This window comes from Venturia canescens, chromosome 1 (genome assembly GCF_019457755.1).
Source record: "Venturia canescens isolate UGA chromosome 1, ASM1945775v1, whole genome shotgun sequence".
Lineage (NCBI taxonomy): Eukaryota > Metazoa > Arthropoda > Insecta > Hymenoptera > Ichneumonidae > Venturia > Venturia canescens.
Genome location: NC_057421.1, coordinates 31748231 through 31767276, shown reverse-complemented (window position 1 = coordinate 31767276; position 19046 = coordinate 31748231). Strand labels below are relative to the sequence as shown.

Below are 19046 nucleotides of genomic sequence, written 5' to 3'. Positions count from 1 at the left end.
ATAATAAAAGTCTGTTGAAAAAAAAAAAATTTCGATACTTGGTAACTCATTGATACTTCCTCATCCCTTTCCTCTTTGCTATTATCTCGGAGTCAGCCATTTTCAATAAAACTGCACAATGTCGTAACGATCGTGTTAAAGAATGTGTGTATAAATCATTTTATTTCGGTAAAATACAAGTTTACCTTCCTAAATTATGGTTTGTTTTTCAACGAATTTTCGCTTTTCGAATTTTTCAAAATCTCATAATTTATCAATGGGAGCATGTTGATGCGCGGATTTTTACAGCTGATTTTGACACTGTCAGTCGCGTGATCATATGTGAGGCAAATGGCCGGGGTTCAACCAAGCACAGGTTGAAAATTCTTAAAAATGGAAACATCCTCACCTTTGGACTTGTCACGAACGACGCTTTAACGAAATTTTCAGTGCGGCGCAGTGACTGCATTTCGATTAATCGGGTCATGTTTCGTGTTATGGAATTGATGATAAAGATTGAGAATCTCATTGGTTTACTAAAGTGTCCTGGTCGTTGAAGAAACATCAAGGCGAAGAACACGAAAAACGTCGCTTGGAGCGGTACTTGCTCATGTTTGAGCACCGCTATGTAGTAGTATATAATATAGCACTGAAATATAAATATATTTTTAGTTCAGTGACTAAAATACAATAGTTCAGTATAATTTATACATTAAATACTGTGAGTATGTATGTTGTCGTGCTCACGGATACGAAGTGCTCTGAGCGCTCCTGATGGCCAACGAACAGAAACTCGATCTCCCCAAAAATTTCACGAAATCCACTCTACGTGTGTATGCATTCTTTGACTCAAGCCAACCCAAGCAAGCTCCGTGGCAGCTCCTCCGTGGATTGCAAAGCCTGCTGCACACAAAGTTATTTTTCGTCGTAGAAAGCGTACGTGCGCTTTATGAAAGTGCATCACGCATGCTTTCTATCACGAGAAAATAGCATCGTGTGCAGCTCGCATAAGCGAGACATTGAACTGAAATAATCCTGGAACGTGCGTTCCCATTAGGGCTATTGGGTCATATCCGTACCGACAAACAGCATATCGGGGTGAATTTATCCTCTTCAGATCCGCGCGCACGCGCCATTTATAATTGTACAGTCTAAATAGAAAATCATTTTCTGTCCGCCAACTTTTATTATACCGGAGCGCAAACTCCTATTTCAGTCAACCACTATATTGAGAGAGATAGTCACTATAGACTCTAGACGCAGTGGTCTGTCGGTACAGTCCACCAAAAATATTAGTTGACCCGTGAGGGTTAACCTTATTAACCTTTATAAGGACGGGGATTTTTACGTTGAAATCGATCTTTCTCTTTAGACAAAATTTGTGCATAACATCGATGAATTTTGCAAGTAAAGTGCCCGAACAAATTAGTGGTCAATATTTCGATCAGATCCGTCCTTTAAAGGTTAAAACCTCTAATCTAAAAGTGTTGTCGCCAGGAAACGGTTTGCCTGGGTTTTACGTTCAGACTGTACAATGGCACATGCGCGTGCGTACAAATCAGATCGAAAAGGACGCGATTCACACTGCAATTTTCTCTGTCGCAACGCTGGGCCCGTTTAATAAAATTCAGTGGCGGATGGAACGAAACCTCTTGTGAGCGCGTTCTAGGATTATGTAAGTTCAATGAATAGTTCCAATCCGCGGATCTTGCCTTGATCAAGGCCAAGTTTTTATCCTGATTATCGAATTTTCTAGTGAAAGTCATTTTGTAATTTTCGAAGATTAAAATTCAGCTTGATTCATTTTTTTTGTCGGAATAAAAAAAGAATGCTCTACTATTATCGATGAACATGCGGAACCACAACGTACGACAGAGATTCTCGTCGGCACCGCACGAAAACTGACATTAGCGGAAATACGCTCGAATCCTAATGCTGCTACGTATCCCTAGCGAATTTTCTGGGGATTTTCACTGAATCTTCACTTATCGGCTGGGAAATGATGTGCTGTGGTCATAACCTATGAATTAATGCATTATGATAAATATTCCGAAAACGATATCTGCTTTCGATTTTAATCATTTCGGAATGTTATTTTGGGCGTCGTCGTGAGTAATTCCATATATAATTATATGGGGTAAGATTAGGGAGCGAATGAACGTGAAGACACATATATGTATCTAACCCAACCGAAGGACTGAGACAATGTTTTAGAAAAATGTCAAGAAAAACAAAAAATAGATTCGCAAATACCGGCTTCGGAGTTTGGTCCCCTTGGTGCTTTCCACCACAGGGACGAATTTAACGGAAAAAAACGTCGCTGGTTGATTAAATGTATGGTTTTAATCGTGTATTTTTATTCAAGAGTTGGCGGTTTCCAAAAGTGCCGAAGAAAAGAGCCACTCGGAAGTCGGTGTTTGCAAGTTTATATATTTTTTGTTTTTCTTTCAATTTTTTTTTAAATAAAATCTCGATTAAAAAAATATAAAGCCAAATGAGTTTACAATCGCGACTTCCCGAAAAACCGTACCAATTTTTTTTCGAGCAATTGTTTTTTGTGAAAAATGGTATTACATGTAAAATGATTGAATAGAAAAAAAGACCGTTAACGTATTGGCAAAAAATTTCCAATTGGAATGTGAAAACTTCGTAATCATGTATTTTAGCGGCTTTATTTTCTCTAATGATCCAGATCTACCCGACTACTTCGGCGCAAATTTATATCGAAGCGTTTTTTTGAGTTCGAGATAATTCAACTTCCCTCGCGCCAACTTCGCGCAATGCGAGTGATATCCAGTGATAATTGTATTGTAGAGCTTAGTAAATCCCTATTTTGAATACGTAGCTATTTCATCGCAATAACTTTTAATTCTAAATTAGTGAAAACAATCCATACTATGCTAAGGATGGAAAAAAAAATTATCGATTATTTCATCTGCCAAATATATGGCACCAAAAAAAGATGTCGAGCATTCGACGCCAAAAAGTTTGAGAATAAAGATACAGCGCCATCTAGCGTTTTTATGTACACTTTGACTTTGAAATTCATTAATAGTTCGAAGGATAATGACGTGTCGTCATTATTTCTTTACATCAGATTATTTATCATATCGTTTTTGAGAATATCTCAGTTCATATTCACGTACGGATTTAAATATAAATATATCATCATTATATACAAGATACACCAGATGATCTAGAATTCCAGTACACGAAACAAATGGCGAAGAGCTCGGTCGCAATTGATTGGGAAGGTAATCTTTAATTGCAGTTACGAACAAAAGTTTCAATGAGAATTTCATGATAGTTTTTTTCATACGTTTTATCAGTGAATCTCGAAATTTTCAATGATTGACGTTGATTGACAGAAAAGTTCGTAGGTTTTCTGGACCTTAACATTTCATGCGAAAAAGTACTCATTTAACGAATCAAAAGAAAAATGGAGACAGTTTGACAGTTGTTAAAAATGACTGTACTTAGTCTTTCCTAAAATTTAGAATTGCTCGTTTTTCTTGACAGATCTGAGAAAACAGGCCCGACATTTGGAAAATGAAATCGATGCAAAGTTGGTAGCTTTTAGCAAGCTCGGAGTTAACGCAGGCTCAAGTCATTCCAGCGCAGATACTGTTCCGCTTTTGGACGAAGACCATGTTTTTGAAAACATGGCCTCAGAAATCGAGTCGTTGCTGGCCAAGGTAGTATTTGTATTTAAATAATATCACAATAGACCTAGGCCTGAAAGTTCTGAGCTGACTGTTTTTAAAGCTGATGGCGGTGAATGATAAAATGAGTGGAATTCAACCAAACGGAGCTGCTATGCTTCATACTATGCAGCGTCACAAAGAAATTCTCAAGGACTATAAACTTGAGTTTAATAAAACTCAAAATAATTTCACTGCTAGAAAAGACAGAGAAGATCTTCTTGGGAGCGTCAGAAAAGAAATTGAGTAAGTCAGAGTATTACCAGTTTTTCTTACTCTTGTTGATGATTTTAGTTTTTTTTGTTTTCAATTTTAATTCAGTATTTGATATTTTTGATAATAGTGTTCATAGCAGTTTTGAATATGGAACAAATCAAAGTTATATTATACGTATCTTCCTACAGTAGTCAAAAATTAGGTGTTCGATTTGACATTTCAATAACAGCGTTATTATCATATGACCAATCTCACAATACAGTTCCATTTTTTTAAATTTATAAAACTCTTCACTTTCCAATAAATTTGTGATTAATATATCAATTTCTCAATCCATTTTTTATTATTTCCACATTAATTTCTCGGATTTGAAATGTTCTAAAAATAATATTGACATCATACAATATTATAACTCCATCACTCAGAGTACTTTGCTGTGATAATTTATAGCAATTTCTTATGAAGATTATGAAACGAACTTCTTCAAATTTGCATGTACATTCAATCTGATGAGAACACTCAAGTATAAAATTATCCCTTCATTTTAGCAACTACAAAAGTGGAAGTGGACTGAATAGACGAGATATGTACATCAAAGAAAGCAACCACATTCACAAGTGCGTATTTCTTTACATTTATTATTACAAAGTTTATTAAAACAAAGTACAAATATACAAAGTAACCATTGCAGTGATTACGAAAAAAAAAAAAATAGAAAAAGGAATGATAGAAAAAAAATAAGTCAATTTTTCCATGCTGGTATAGTGGATCTATAGAATTAATGAACCATCAAACAACAAATGAAAAAGGTTAAACTTAATCTGTAGTTCGCTTTGTCAAAATATGTAATGTTTAAATTTATTTTTTCTAACTCTGGATACCAAACAGCAGGATCATGCGAATGGGTTAATTTTTTTTATTTTTTGGGCCATTACCGATTGAAAAGAAATTATTTAAACGAATTTCGATGGCATAATTGCAAGAGCTAATTTATACTCGTAAAAAAATAATGTTTCTTTGTTGTGTGCAGTTCTGACAGGCTGATCAATGATCAAATAAGCATAGCGATGGAAACTCGGGATCACTTGATGACACAACGCCAGGCATTCAAGCGCATACAAACGCGATTCAACGATATTTCAAACAGATTCCCAGCAGTTACTAGTCTCGTCCAGAGGATAAATTTACGAAAGAGACGAGATTCGTTGATTCTTGGTCTTCTCATCGGTTTTTGCACTTTTCTTATGCTTTTTTACGCTTTCCACTGAGCTCTCTGAAGGATAAAAAGAAAGAGAAACAAAAACACACCAGAATACTTCCAAGCGTAATGCAATTGTCATTTTTTTATCGCTGTACATAAAAAAAAGTGATGGAGTGCACGATATGAATTATTACTAATTTGAATAATCAGTATCCACGCGCACTAGATACGATCTCTTTGTCGAATTGAATATTTCTCCAAGAAACAAATCCAGATTAACAAATGAATATTTATTGGAGTACTATCTCGACCAAAGCTTTAACCTTTCATTACTTTTGAGCTTAAAAGATGTACTTGTTGAAATAAAAAGTTATGAAGTGAATGAATTTAAATAACTGAAAAAAATCTCTAAAATTTGTTTGATATTTATAAATATTTTGATTTATCTCTTAAATCATTTGATATTTCTTATTTTTTTTCGTAAAATGTTCGTATATTTAAGAGTTACGTATAATAGTTGATTTCTCAACGAAAAATTGATCATTTTATTAACGGTCAAAAGGTTCAATTATTTTTCTACGGATAATATACATTCGAAAATGGATCCATTTCAAATGTACTGTAAAGGTTACAACTTTGATCACGATTTTATCGAATCTTGCGTAGAATTGAAAAAAAAACGGAGAACCCACTTTCCGAGTCGTTTTTTCCTTCCTTGGAATTTTGAGACCCCTCGAAAAATGAATGTTCAATGGTCATGGGTATGAAAAAAAATGTATATAATATTTTATACGATAATAGATTCAAGTTACTAATCAATCGTAGCTTGTACACGTAATGCTACATGTTTAGGTAAAATAAAAATATACGAAGATGAAATTTATCCTGCCTGCGACTGGAACGAAATAAAACGATAACACACCATGTGAAACTGGAAGAAATTGTATATATCAAAGTTAATAATGGAATTGTAGATAACTGAATTTGAGAATTACCCATTTTCTCGATACTCCTAAGAATCAAATTCATGTCTGGAAGAAAATGAATTTCGAATATATTAATCGTTCTTATCGAAGTTAATTGCATTGATCCAAAATATATTTATACCTTGAATAATTTATAAAGTATCAAATGAAATGTAAACATTATTGATCAAATTTCAGTATTCATACAATAACGAACCATATCAATTATTTTTTAACAATTTTCCAATAAGCCAAAAATATTGAGGTATATTCATTATAAATTCTGTCAGTACGAACAATTTCCATCCCAGTACGTGAAATTTTTCTTGTCATTTTTTATTCCATAGCAAAAATTTTAAAATCGAAGAAAATGATGAAAAAAATGAGGGTTTAGTTGGAAGAGCCAGAAAGAAACTCAATCGTCGCAAGGTCTCGGATGAGTTATATTGGTTTCACATGTAACAGATACATTTATACATGTGTATATATATACACTCATACATATATATATATACATATATGTATTGATTTTGTTTCATAACGAAGGGATTCGTTGCGAAATTTTCCTCGATTTTTGTTCAATCTCATCAATCGATAGTTTGGGATCCAATGTAACGGAAAACCGGGTAATATTTTTCACGGATGGAAGAAGAAAGGTCGAGGTTGGAAAAAATGTTACAAGATCTTTTCCAAACGATCTGTGTAATGAATTTTTTTTTCCGGTAATTGAATATTTAATTACGCCACGGTCTTATTTTGCCTCGAAACACTTTTCGTCTCGTTAAAAAAAAAAGTGGAATTAAAAACGAGATCGGAATGACGCCCGCTTACGCGATTCCATCGTAAGCGAGCAACATTTGTTTATTTTTAAAAATTTTAATTCACAGGGAAAGTGCTTTTATGTCTAATAATTATTACAATCTACGACCATTCGTATACATAGACAGGGTTTTGTTTGTTTTTTTTTCTTCATAAAACATCGTGGTAGTGCGATCTTCTAGATTTTTTTTTTTCATTCACTCACGCACTCACTCATTCTTTTTCTCTCTCGCATGAGTAATAATAATGAAAAGAAAACGAATAATTCAATCATCCGAACATATAACAGTCACTACTCTTTAATCAACGCTTAATGAGCGTTTTTTTTACTCATTTCTAAGTCCTTGTTTTCAACCGTCGCTTTTTCGTTCATTTCTTCTTTTTAAATATAAATATATCGTGTTTATTATCGAATCTAACTAATTCTAGTAGTCATAAGTAATAGTAGTAGTATTTGTATGGTATTTCATAGTATCCGCTTCTTGGTTTTTCATTGTTCATCATTCTCTATGTTCATCATTCCTGTTGATATAATTAGGGTAGTAATAATAGCGTTATTCGTTTTGCAGTAGCGGTTATTAAAGAAATCATTTTATATATTTTTTCTTTACTCCGTTGAGATTGAACGAGGAAAGATCCCAGTTATTCGATTAGTTCGTTAAAAGCCACACACACATATACATATACATATACATATATATGTAGTCTGCTGAGGTGGTTGAAAAATGTATGAACGAAAAAAATGATATTGCTGTTTCCGGTATTTTCATTCTTTTAGAAATAATGTAAACGATCTAAATTCTGTGATAAAAGAATATCTTCGCAATTTTCCGATGTTTCATTGTGTTTTTGTTTCAATATTCATTTATTAAATGTCTAGTTAGAGAAAAAAAATAGTTGCCATATGTCGAAAAAAATTCTGACTCGGAAAATCGTAGGAAAATTGTAGGAAAATCGTCACAAGTTTTTGATTCACTGATTTTTAACGATTCGTAGAAGCTTACACAATCGAAAATAAAAATTAGATGTTTCAAGAAAAGTATTTGACGTGAACAATTTTATGGAATGCTTCACACCCGACAAGTTTTTTTTATCGCTGTAATCTGGCGAAGAAAAACGAGAAAGTCGATTATTCTTGAAAATTTCATATCAGTAATCAATGAAATCATTTTTTTTCGTTAGAAATACGTCGAAATGCATACTTTGACATTTTACGACTATATGATTTTGACACGTATTATAAAAACGAATTTTTCAACCACCCTAGTGGTGTTTGCTGACCGAGCAGACACCATCATTCTCGGTAAATATATCATAGGAAAATGAAAATTGAATAAAATAAATTGGCTAGAGGAGGAGCAGATTTTCGTCGTCGAACACGAAAACGCACAAAAACGAAATACTGAACCTGCAAGTTCACTTTTAAAAACGAACGAAAAGGGACCATTACTCACGTCGTTTTAATCTTGTTTTTATTATTTTTTTATTTTCTGTTTTTTAGTCTTTCACCGCACATATTTATCGGGCTTTGGGAAACACTGGCCCGGATCGATTGCACGAAGTAGGGTGTTGCTTTTTTTTTTACACACGCATACATACGTTCACATTGTTTGATTCGGATAACCGAGGAACAAAAGATTAATCGTTCTTCGTTGAGTCGAAAAACGATCGAATTATTTCAATTCTTCATTTTCTTGTTATAAAAAAGAGTTGTAAATTGACGAATATAGAATTATATTAAAAAGTGGAAAGGTGAAAAAAAATGAGTGGAGAAGTATTCGAGAAAGCAGAAACAAGAAAATCGTAAAAAAGAAAAACCAAAAGTGGTAGGCATTCCTTCAAGCATAGATTTTGGACAAGGCCAGGAAATTTGGATTGTTCGCACGAGCTTTGATGTGAGTATTATTCATAACTTAAATGGAACCGAATAGAAAGAGAGAAAGAGAGAGAGAGAGAGAGAGAGAGAGAGAGAGAGAGAAAGCAAAGCTTCTAACTATAGAATTTCTATCACGAGGGAAAGCATCGGGCGACCTTTCCAAAAGCCCTTATTCATCGTTTCATTCTGCACGCATTCAACGTTTTGTTCACTTTTTTTTTATTCTTATAATTTTTCATAATTATTAATTACTTTTTTCATTGTTTTTGTGTCGAAAATATGCGTTCCTTCGCATATGTGTCTTGGAAGTGACGAAAAGATTTGCAATTCGTCGCTAGTCAAACTCGAGGACGTTTTTTCTTTTTTTCCAGTTGATCTGTTTGTTTCGTTTCGTTTTTGCAATAAAGCCGAGTTCCATTGTTACTGCGAAAGCTTGACAACGACGCAGCTCATGTTGAACATTACCGCTCTTTATAGCAGTAGCTGAGTTCCTTTTTATCTATCCAATGTGAATTGAACAATTTGTGAATCCGTGGCGTTTTATTCGGTAATTGTAATAACTCTGTGGCAAATATTTACCTTAGAGATAATCAGGACGTTCAAAATGTCTGCTCTTCGGTTTTCTCCGCATCGGTAGAAAGAGCTTCGCGCAACGTTTCCATACAAGACTTGGGAATCAGTGTTCCAACGATCTTCAAACCATCGTCTGAAAAATTTAGATATTTTCATTATATCCCTTAAACTTAATATATTAGTATATTTTTACAACAAATTGTATTGTTTCACAAATTCAAAGTAGTTGCTCAGCCACAATTGTGTCAAATTGATAACCTTGGACTATATATGTTTAGACAAATTTGATTTGAGAATTTATTCTTAAAAATGTGAAGCAACGTTCCAATCAAAACAAGAAATTTGCAACATTTTAATGCTTATCTTAAGAAATAGAACCGAAATTAAGGAATTTTTGATTCGTGATGCTGAAAATTCTTTTTAAGGTTAACACTCGACTAAATGATGGTAGCTGGAAACATTCCTACTCGCGGAAAAAATCTTCGACAAGACAACTATCTAATATGAATTTTCTAATTTTATTAGGAACATTTTTTCTATATTTTTATAACGTTGGAGTATGACTATAAAAATTTGTTGATATAAAACGAAGAATGGATAAAAATGGAACTGACCTGTTCGCAAGCGTATGACTTGCATCTTGGAATTATGGCCGGATCTTGCGGTGAGTACACTCTCAACCCGACTCCACACACTGAGAACCGAACCAGCGAGAACGTTGTAGGAACGTCGACGTAATCCGACCTCGCAGTCCATGCCGAGGGTCACATTTTTACAATTACCACGCCAATAAGCGTGGGAACAAGTGTCAACTGAAGCGTCGTATTGTTGAGTCCAATGGGACTCTGCCTCTTCCGAAGAGACTTTCTTGTACTTTTTCTCCAGTTCTCCAAGCGCCTCTTGACGCATTTGTAAGCCAGTATTCGGCCTGTGGAAGACACAAGATGATCACAATTGAACAATTCTTGTATAGTCGGAAAACTTTAAAAAAGTTGAAAAGATTATAGAATTCGAGCTTTGAATACAAATTGTTAATTCATGAACATTTAAATATTGTAAAATCTTTTAAAAACTTGAAAGTGATAAAATAAAATGTGAACACTTTAGTATCAAAGAGGGCTCAACAGATATTGTAAAACTTTGATGAAGAACTCACCTATAAACCATGTATAATTGATCCTTTTTGCCTTCACTTTTTTTCTTGCCGCCTTCAACGGCCACGGCAAGAATAGCGGTTTGTTTGCCATTACGAACTTGATGGCTGAGATAGAAGCCTTCTTTGGCACCGGTGATTTCAGCAAAACGTTCCATGGCTTCGGTCCAGCTCATGCCTCGTTCAACGTGAACAACGTGAAGTTCGGTGGGAGCGGTGCCAGTGGCATGTTTCCTCGTGAAGCGATAAATTTTAACGCGACGTACATTTTCACCAGAAGTGCCAAGATCGAGAATACCCATATCGAAGCGTCCAGTTTTTTTAGCTTGTGTGATGATAGCGTTGAGAGTGTCGGTGAAATATTTGAATAGACGATTTTGAAGATCGACGGGCATGCCGAGAATACGATTCAGGAATTTCGACATGTTGTTGTAGTCTTTGTCGAGCGTTAGAACGCCGGGCATATTTTCACTGTTGCAAATTAAGCCAACTCCGACAAGGGCATCAGCTACGTCTTTGAAAAAGTCACCGTTGTAATCTTGCGGAGGTGGTACAAGCGGAGCCTCGTAACCCATGATTGTTTTCATTGTTGCCTCTAACGCGGAACGACCGTATTTGTTATCGATGTTAAATTGCGAAAGATCTCGCGTTTCTGTCGCTCGTCGATCTCCATGGGTCAACGCTCCTAAACTCTCCAAACGTTTTGCAACGATCGACGCGAAACGTCTCTCACCGGCCAAATCTGATATTAAAAATATGTATTCCGGAGCGTTTACTTGATTCGAACGATGCGTGCGACCGAATTGCTGTATCGCCCGATCCGCGCTCCATGGTAATTCCAATGTTATGTGCACACGACGCATCTGATTTCTTGCTCGTCTGTCACTCTGCAACGATATGCCGCTGCTCGCAGCCTCGGAAATTATGGCGACTGTTTTTTCACCATCCATGAATCTAATACGAAAAGTTACATTTTCATAATTAACCATCTTTAGATCCGGATGTGTTATAAATATCATCATCAAATTGTTTATAGTTATGAGATGTGCTGGAATTAGGTTTGAAATGGAGTAGCTGAAAAAGTAATGATTACCGCTGCTTCTCAGTAAGATTCAACGTCTCTAATGGAACATCGACCTCAGATCGCGATTCGTACTGAATGCCTCCGTCTTCATTTTGAACGACACGACCTTTTCTGCCCGTCATTTCAGCAACGTTCTCGGGTCCACCGAGTTCGTCAATAAGTTGATCAAGAGTATTTGGTGGTAATCTTTCACCAAGTGCTTCGATCTGTGCCAATAATTCTTCCTTCATACAACAAGCACGTTCGATCGCGTCTCTCGGTGGTGGTGCCACACTCGGCTGATTACGTCCACCCATATTTATACCCTGATTACCAAGTTGACCCATATTTGCATCTCCGTTTCGTTTTGAATTACGACTCGCCGAAGTTTTGTGCGCGAGCATAGACTGAATTTTGTCCTGCGTGCTTAGCCTCTTTTTCGCTGGTTTCTTTTGCTTCTTACCACCTTTCTTTTTCCGTCTGTCCCAGGGATCTGAAAAAATAATGGGGATACATCGTTTTTTCTAACATGAACTTCTACCAGTCTTTTTGTAGAGTAATGTTTTTAGAAACTATTCCAATATGAGTACAGAATTCGTAGTTCCAATAAATCGACAGAAAAATACAACAGGAGAAGGTCTATTGATCAAAAGGTATAAGAAAAAAACTAACGGGGATTCTGAAAATATTAAAATCCGACAAATAGTTGAGGTTCAATATTATCAACGACGGAATGATAAATAGTTGGAAAATTTTTAAATGACGGTTATTTACTTATTTGAAATGAGTGGGAAGATAACTTTTGCTTTTATAGTCATGAAATTTCAGCCGTTCAATTTACCAGCATCAGAATCGCTGTCACTGTAGAAAGGGTTAAAATCAGAACTAGCGTTGCTTTCCTCGTCGGTTCGACGATCCTCTTCGGTGTCACTGCCGCTCAATTTGAACTCTGAACCTGAACTGTGATGACCACCATTTTTGTCCTCTTCAGAAATTTCTTCCTCCGAGGACCAGGTGCGAACTTTTTTCGAAGCACGTTGAGCCGCTTGCCTGACGGGTTTCCTTTTGCTACCACTCGCGACAATCGTGCAATCATCGAGACACGCGTCCGCTGGTTTAGGTGGCTCTAGCCCGAGAAGTCGATGGATCCGATTTCTGTCTGGAGCCGGGAAATGTTTTTCTACTAAGGTTTGCAGCACGCCTCTGAAAATTAAAAAAAGAAATAAAAAATATTAGTGACCTAAAGAATGAAAGATTTAAAAAATTCGGAAGCTTTCAAGGAAATGGAAAAATTTACATGAATAAACAAGGAACTGCATAAAAATTTAGGTGTTCCGTAGAAATATTAAAAAATTACGATGGAAAAATAACAAAACAGTTCAGTTCTTACTTGGCGGTTGATACGAAATCACTGAGTTCACCATCGTCACGTTCGAGTTGTTCGAGCGTTCTGGCTTCACCGGTCGATTGTAAACCTATAACCACGCATTTACCACACTTGACAGCTTCACGAGCTACTGTGACAGCATGCTTGACCTTAGCGGCGATACAAAGATACTTGAAAAAACGCTGATGAGATGACCAAAATTGACCCCACATGGTTTTTTTCATTCGATTTTCGGCGTCTATGAGTTCGGCGGCTTCTTGAAACCTTTGCATTGCATCGACCCACTATAATTGTCGGAAAAAACAATAATGAAGAAAACCCACATTAATTGTTCTATTTTTGAATCGAAAACTTTGAAATTTCATAAAAATTCTTATAGAGATATAGAATATTTGTCGGAATTATTTTTATTACTGTTCGACGATGGTTTCTCCTATCTTTTCGGTTTAGTTTTCTAGGACCATTAATTAGTATTTCACTAATATTTCCACGAAAATTCATGAAATGTTGAGACAAGGCTACCCCGCTTTTGTGAATTGAAAATATTTCCAGTCGTTTTACGAGATAAAAAACTTGCTATTCGATTAGAATTCTTTTTATCCATGATTGAGGGTAACAGAGTTAACTCTATAGAGTAGAATTATTCATGTAAATAAAGAATATAAAAACGGGATTTCAAAGAAAATCAAAAGATGAAAATAACAATAATAAATGAAACTTACCAATCGAACCGAATGATCGTAAACCTTGGCAAATTCTTTGGATAAAGGAACTTCCTCAATTTTGAAGGCGACACCGTGAAAGCTTAACTGACGAGCAATGTACATTCCGCGGAGTTTCATATCCATAGCGACAATTTCCATAGCCCCGACCCCTCGTTTCTCAACGGCTGCGATGAAATCTGTAAACTCGGGAAATGGCGTTCCTTCTCCCCACATTCCAAGGCGTACCATATAAGCCATGTTTCTTGGTTCTGAAGCTCCGGTTGCACTCGCATAAACAACACGAGCTTTCGGCAATTTGTTCTGAAGTTCCAGTACTGTCAGACCTGACACATTCCACGAAATTCACAAAAAATTAATAATTTGATAAACAATTCAACAATCATAGAAGCTTGACAGTAGCTTGAAAAGATAAACACTTCCAGAAATTTCATTCTTTTGATTTAAGTATCGTTCAAGCGCGTTCAAGGGAATATTCAAGTTCAATGAATAACAATTAAATCCAGATCATTGGATCACTGAATTGGTCCATTATAAATGAGGAAACAAACCTGTCTTTGTTGGCTTCGAGCTGCCCGTTGGACAGAGATTTTTGGCTCGATGACACTCGTCAAAGACGATTAGGCCATCGAAGTCGTCTCCACACCATTGCATAAGTTGCTTCAATCGACTTTTGTACTTTCCACCGCTTTGCGATGATTCTCCTATTAACGCTGAATACGTACTGAATATAACGCCTTTTTTCACATTACCATTGACCGCTGACGATATTTTTGCGTATTTGAATTTATTCAATGGATGAACCTGTTCCACAAACAATTTAAATCGTTTTTTACAGAGGAAAAAACTCAATAACATTCTATACTTGTGAAGCTTCAAAACACCAGTGTAACTAATGGCTGAGATTAATTCAATTATCATAGATAAAATTTAACAAAAAACTATTGAAACCAAAAACAGAATAATGGGAAATGACTGCTATAAAAACCGAATAAAATGGTATAAAAAAATCAAAGAACAGTTGAACTTACGTCAACTTTTGTAGCTCCAATATCCTTCAAATCTCTTTCGGCGTCGTATTTAAGATCGTTAGAAACGGAAACCCAGATTGCACGTTTACGGCCCTTGAGATAATTTTCATAAATAATACCGGCTATTGTACGGCCTTTGCCGACACCGGCACCGTCACCGATCAGAAAACCAGCTCTGGTGCCATCAGGCAATAAATGTTCGTGTTGCTGCGAGGCGTAAGTTATGGATTCGAGCTGCAGAGCTGAAAGGGCTCCGGAACGTATCGTTTCGTCGGGAATTGAGAGTTTGTACCAGACGTCGGTGGGTTCGACGCTCGACAACGAGGCAGTTTCAACTACAGGATCGGGATGCTTGCGTCCAAGTTTAACTAAAAGAAAGTCAATGAAACTCGATGTTATTTATTGATCTCTCAAAATCCAAAAGGATTATCGGCGCTAGTCGATAATACCAAAAATTCTTATTTTTCGTGGTTTCAATTGTTAAAAGTGATGATGTATAATATTGAAGTCAATATTTTCAGTAACTTTCTATGAAGAAAACTTGGAAATTGAGAGTCTTCAGAATTTTCTGTTTAAAGATTCAGATGAAAAAGACTACATATGATACAATGTTTTTAGACTCAAAATTAGAACGAAGCCTGATTTCTACTGTCCACAAAACCGATTTTTTTATTTCTGCGATTATTAATGGGGCGGTATTGAGTCAACAATTTAAAACGATCAGCAAGAGGTAATTCTTAGATAACAGGAGATTTTTCTCCAAAGTTGAGAAATAACTGGTCATTCTTTTACGTTTAGTAGGCATATAATCGGCATAAGTTTCAGCAACTCCCATTTCTTCGTCCTCGCCATCCTCTTCTTCGGGCAATGTTGGCTGCATATTCATTTTGCCAGGATCGCCAGCATTCATCCAGAGTTGTGACAAATTTTTTCCTAAAGCAACATAGAATTTTAGAATAACAATAAGATTGAGAATATACAAAAAGAAAACGAAAAAAGCAGGATAGAGTGGAGGGCAGCAGTTTGGAAAAAAGGAGCACTTTTCTCTTTTGTAACTCTCCAGTATGTTCTTTGAAACACATACCGGAAAGTCCAGCAGCCCAGTTTGGGGGAAGACCACTTTGGTTTAGTAACTGTACAAACGGATTGATGCCCATGTTCATACCAGCCATACCCATGAATCCTCCCATTATGTTTCCCATTTCCATAGCTGCAAATTGCAAGCGTGTGGATCAATTGGGATTATTTTGATGATTGTTCTATATTGTTTTTCATCAAAATATCAATTATTATCAAAGCTTAAGTTGGTACTTACTTTGTTGAAGAAAAGCAGCAGGATTGAAACCTGTCAGTGAAGCTAAACTCTGCGGGAAGCCGTAAGGCATGGCACCACCAAATTGACCAAGTTGATTCATTTGATTTTGTGTCGCAAAACCTGGAGCTACTCCTTGAGAACCACCCACTCTTACCATTTCGTAACCAGGCGTTGGTGTCTTTGTCACTAGACCACCCGGTATTTTACCAGCAAATTTCTGGTTCAGTACTGTAGATACAATTTCAGAAATAAATATGTAAAAAGTACAGTATGATTTCAATAATAGCGTTCTACAATAGCCAATCTTTTCTATGCTATTTATAATGTCCTATTAGTCTAAATGAATATGGTGATAACTATATTTTCATTGAATTATTTTTTAGTCGACCTTTTTTTTTATTTTCAGATCTAAACTGACCCGACAAAATTAGTAATTTAAAATATAGGTATTGAAATTAAATTGAGTAGAATAAATTTTGGTTCCAATCGAAAGAGTTATACTGGAAATGCATGAATGAAAATTGTTATCTTCAAAATAATATTTCCATTCAGTTTTATAAAATCTTCCATTTTACCATCAATGTTTTATTGTGTTGCATAAATGATTTTTATTTGATATTCAAAAAAATACAGAACTGCTTAAACAACGCTTACCGCTAACACCTCCTTGTCCTTTGACCAACGGTGCTGCTGGCGCAACCGTGGGTGGTTTCTCATCTTTAATACTGGCAATTCCTGCTGCAGTTGCAAGATCCTTACCTCCACCTTAAAGAAAGCAAATATTCAGGTAGATTAATTTTTTGCATTTCGAAAATATAAAATGTTTCACTTTTATATCAGAACAAGCATGTTCTTCTGTAGGAAACAAGAATAAAAAATCGGAATATAAAAATTTTACGAAACTTTTGACCAAAGACATGGAAATAAGTTTATTGGGTTGCAGATTTTTTCAAGATCGGCATGAGAACATGATTATTTCACTTACCGGGGACCTCAGTCTTGTCGGGATCTTCATCGTCGTCGAAGTCGCTACCGCTGCTTTCGTCGCTCATATCTTTGTACTTTTTTGTCGCCTGAAATAAATATTGCATATGTCAAAAAAAAGACGTGTAGAGGCACAGAAAACAAAAAAGCAGTGACAAAGTTCGATAATTTAAACAACGAGAGATATTCTCAAGAACGGGAGGAAAAATTTTAAAAATTAATTGAGGTTATGTAGCTAGCGTGTTTAGGACGAGACCTTCATAAAGCGTGTTCGAAGAACCTTGTGTGATCCTCGTATATTAGTCGAAAAGCCGAAAATATTTCCGAACCGATCAGAACAAAAATAAAAGGTTGACAATACCGAAAAACTGTTAAATAGACGTTTCGAAAAAAGCTCATAGAGCGGCGAACAAAAAAACGTTTCGTATGCAGCGACGAAAAATACGCGCGACAGGCTTACACACACACACTAATGAACGCGCACGCATACAATTGACGCAGGTCTCGTAAAGCGTTCCGGCGATATCGCAACCGCGAATTTACCCCCTCTACATTACCGTCTGCGTCCCCTTCCCTCTCGCTCAGCTTTCAGCTTGGTGGCGGAGAGCAGAAAAGAAAAAAGCGCCGGACAAAACGCGAAAAAAGAGCAAGTGGAAGGTCCAGAAGAAAACTGCATCCGGAGAGGAAGAAAAAAGTGGAGATTGACAGCGGTGGGACGCGCGGGGTTTAGCGCAACGAAGACAAAAACAAAAAAATAGATAATATTCACCGGCAATTGAGGACGAAGGTAGTTTTAAAACATTTTCCGCCGAACGAAAGTGTCAAAAACTTGACATTGATCTTCGAAATGTTGGGAGAATGAAAAGCACAGGGCGATGTTTTTTTTACCGTCTGACACTATTAATCGTCACAAAAAAACCCACGCGTTTTCTTTTACAAATCCTTCGAGAGGATTTCCGTCTTGAGACACTGAAATACGAGGTAACAAAGAAGAAAATTGAACGAAAACTACTTTGACATGACGAATGTTTACGAGAAAAAGAAATAGCAATGTTTCGCGAAGTTCGAACGACGCGAAATTGTCAAATATTTATCGTAACCGCGTGTGACGCCTTATATATATTTTTTCTTCGACCCCCGCCTCGTTCCCCCTCCGCCTACGCTGCTTTTATCACCGCCCTCACGTTCTTTGCCTTACCGAATCGCAACTATAGAATCGAAGAACTTCGACAAGAGGACGTTTTCCGCGGAATCGACCAAATTCAATTTTTTGTCTAATTTTTATTAGCACGTATCACGTCTTCTCTCGCTTGTCACTAATTTTGAAAAAAAATCGATAATGAGGAGAAAACACCCACGCAATTACTTATTTTGGCAAAGCTCATTAAATGAAACTTACTGTGCGCTTAGGCCGGGGCATATTTCGACAATTCGTCGCACTGGAAGCGTTTTGTTATCCCGTTAAGCGCGTACAACGAGCACGTCTGTCGCCATTTTAGCTGAAAACCCCCCTCGAGAACCCACGATGCACCGCGCGCGCGTCTCGCGAATACAAAAACACCCGCGTTCATTCCTCGTTCGTTCGTCCGCTCTCGCTCTCTCCCTCTTCCTCTCTCTTTTAGTCCTTGTCTCTCCCTCGCACCCTCTGAGAATCTGTCCTGGCTCGTCTCGAACGTGAATATTCGCGACGTTGCCAAATCTCCGAGATTGTTACAGCCGGTTCACGAATGTCCTTATGGAGGGAGGAATTTTTTTTCGAAATATTCCTATATCGAAATATGTCGAAAGTACAATAAATATTAATCGTTTGAAGTCCGTTTTTTTAGCTTTACAACGGGATTGTGTGTTTTGGAAATGGCAACAACACCCTTTCTAACCTGCACATACGAATCCTGAAGGAAATCGGGTTGGGAATTAAACCTTCATGACGTTCAGTGGACGTTCCGCAACGCGCTAGTGGCAACGTTGCAAACTGCGCAGCGCAGATCGTTACGCGTTTTAAGTATTCGCGGCAAAAAGAAAAGAACGTTGAAAACTATTTTAACGCTTAACGGGGCATCA

At 36.5% G+C, this 19046-nt stretch overlaps 2 protein-coding genes and 1 long non-coding RNA gene across 5 annotated transcripts; 1 reads left to right on the top strand and 2 right to left on the bottom strand.

Annotated features, from left to right (window-relative positions):
• Positions 1-135: 135 nt before the first annotated feature.
• On the bottom strand, positions 136-1043 carry LOC122419300 (uncharacterized). Its single transcript, XR_006262864.1, has 2 exons — positions 727-1043; positions 136-628 (listed from the first exon to the last, which is right to left on the bottom strand). It is a non-coding gene; the product is annotated as an uncharacterized lncRNA (long non-coding RNA).
• A 1981-nt stretch (positions 1044-3024) lies between these two features.
• Gos28 (golgi SNAP receptor complex member Gos28) lies at positions 3025-5980 on the top strand. The gene is made up of 5 exons (XM_043433739.1): positions 3025-3233; positions 3499-3674; positions 3745-3926; positions 4445-4513; positions 4927-5980. Exons 1-5 carry the CDS (start codon positions 3200-3202, stop codon positions 5162-5164), a joined length of 699 nt encoding a protein of 232 aa, XP_043289674.1. The 5' UTR covers positions 3025-3199; the 3' UTR covers positions 5165-5980.
• A 507-nt stretch (positions 5981-6487) lies between these two features.
• sno (strawberry notch) lies at positions 6488-18534 on the bottom strand. 3 transcript variants are annotated; one of them, XM_043433733.1, is made up of 17 exons: positions 18385-18511; positions 17755-17954; positions 16987-17074; positions 16656-16766; positions 16002-16229; positions 15771-15896; positions 15479-15619; positions 14687-15054; positions 14207-14459; positions 13656-13981; positions 12937-13217; positions 12388-12749; positions 11577-12039; positions 10487-11437; positions 9945-10258; positions 9337-9463; positions 6488-9256 (listed from the first exon to the last, which is right to left on the bottom strand). In XM_043433733.1, exons 3-16 carry the CDS (start codon positions 17051-17053, stop codon positions 9357-9359), a joined length of 4098 nt encoding a protein of 1365 aa, XP_043289668.1. In that variant the 5' UTR covers positions 17054-17074; positions 17755-17954; positions 18385-18511; the 3' UTR covers positions 6488-9256; positions 9337-9356. The 3 variants fall into 3 exon arrangements, with proteins under 3 accessions (XP_043289668.1, XP_043289666.1, XP_043289667.1); XM_043433731.1 differs by lacking the exon at positions 17755-17954 and having other exon boundaries at positions 18385-18534; XM_043433732.1 differs by lacking the exons at positions 17755-17954; positions 18385-18511 and adding an exon at positions 17242-17455.
• Positions 18535-19046: the final 512 nt, after the last annotated feature.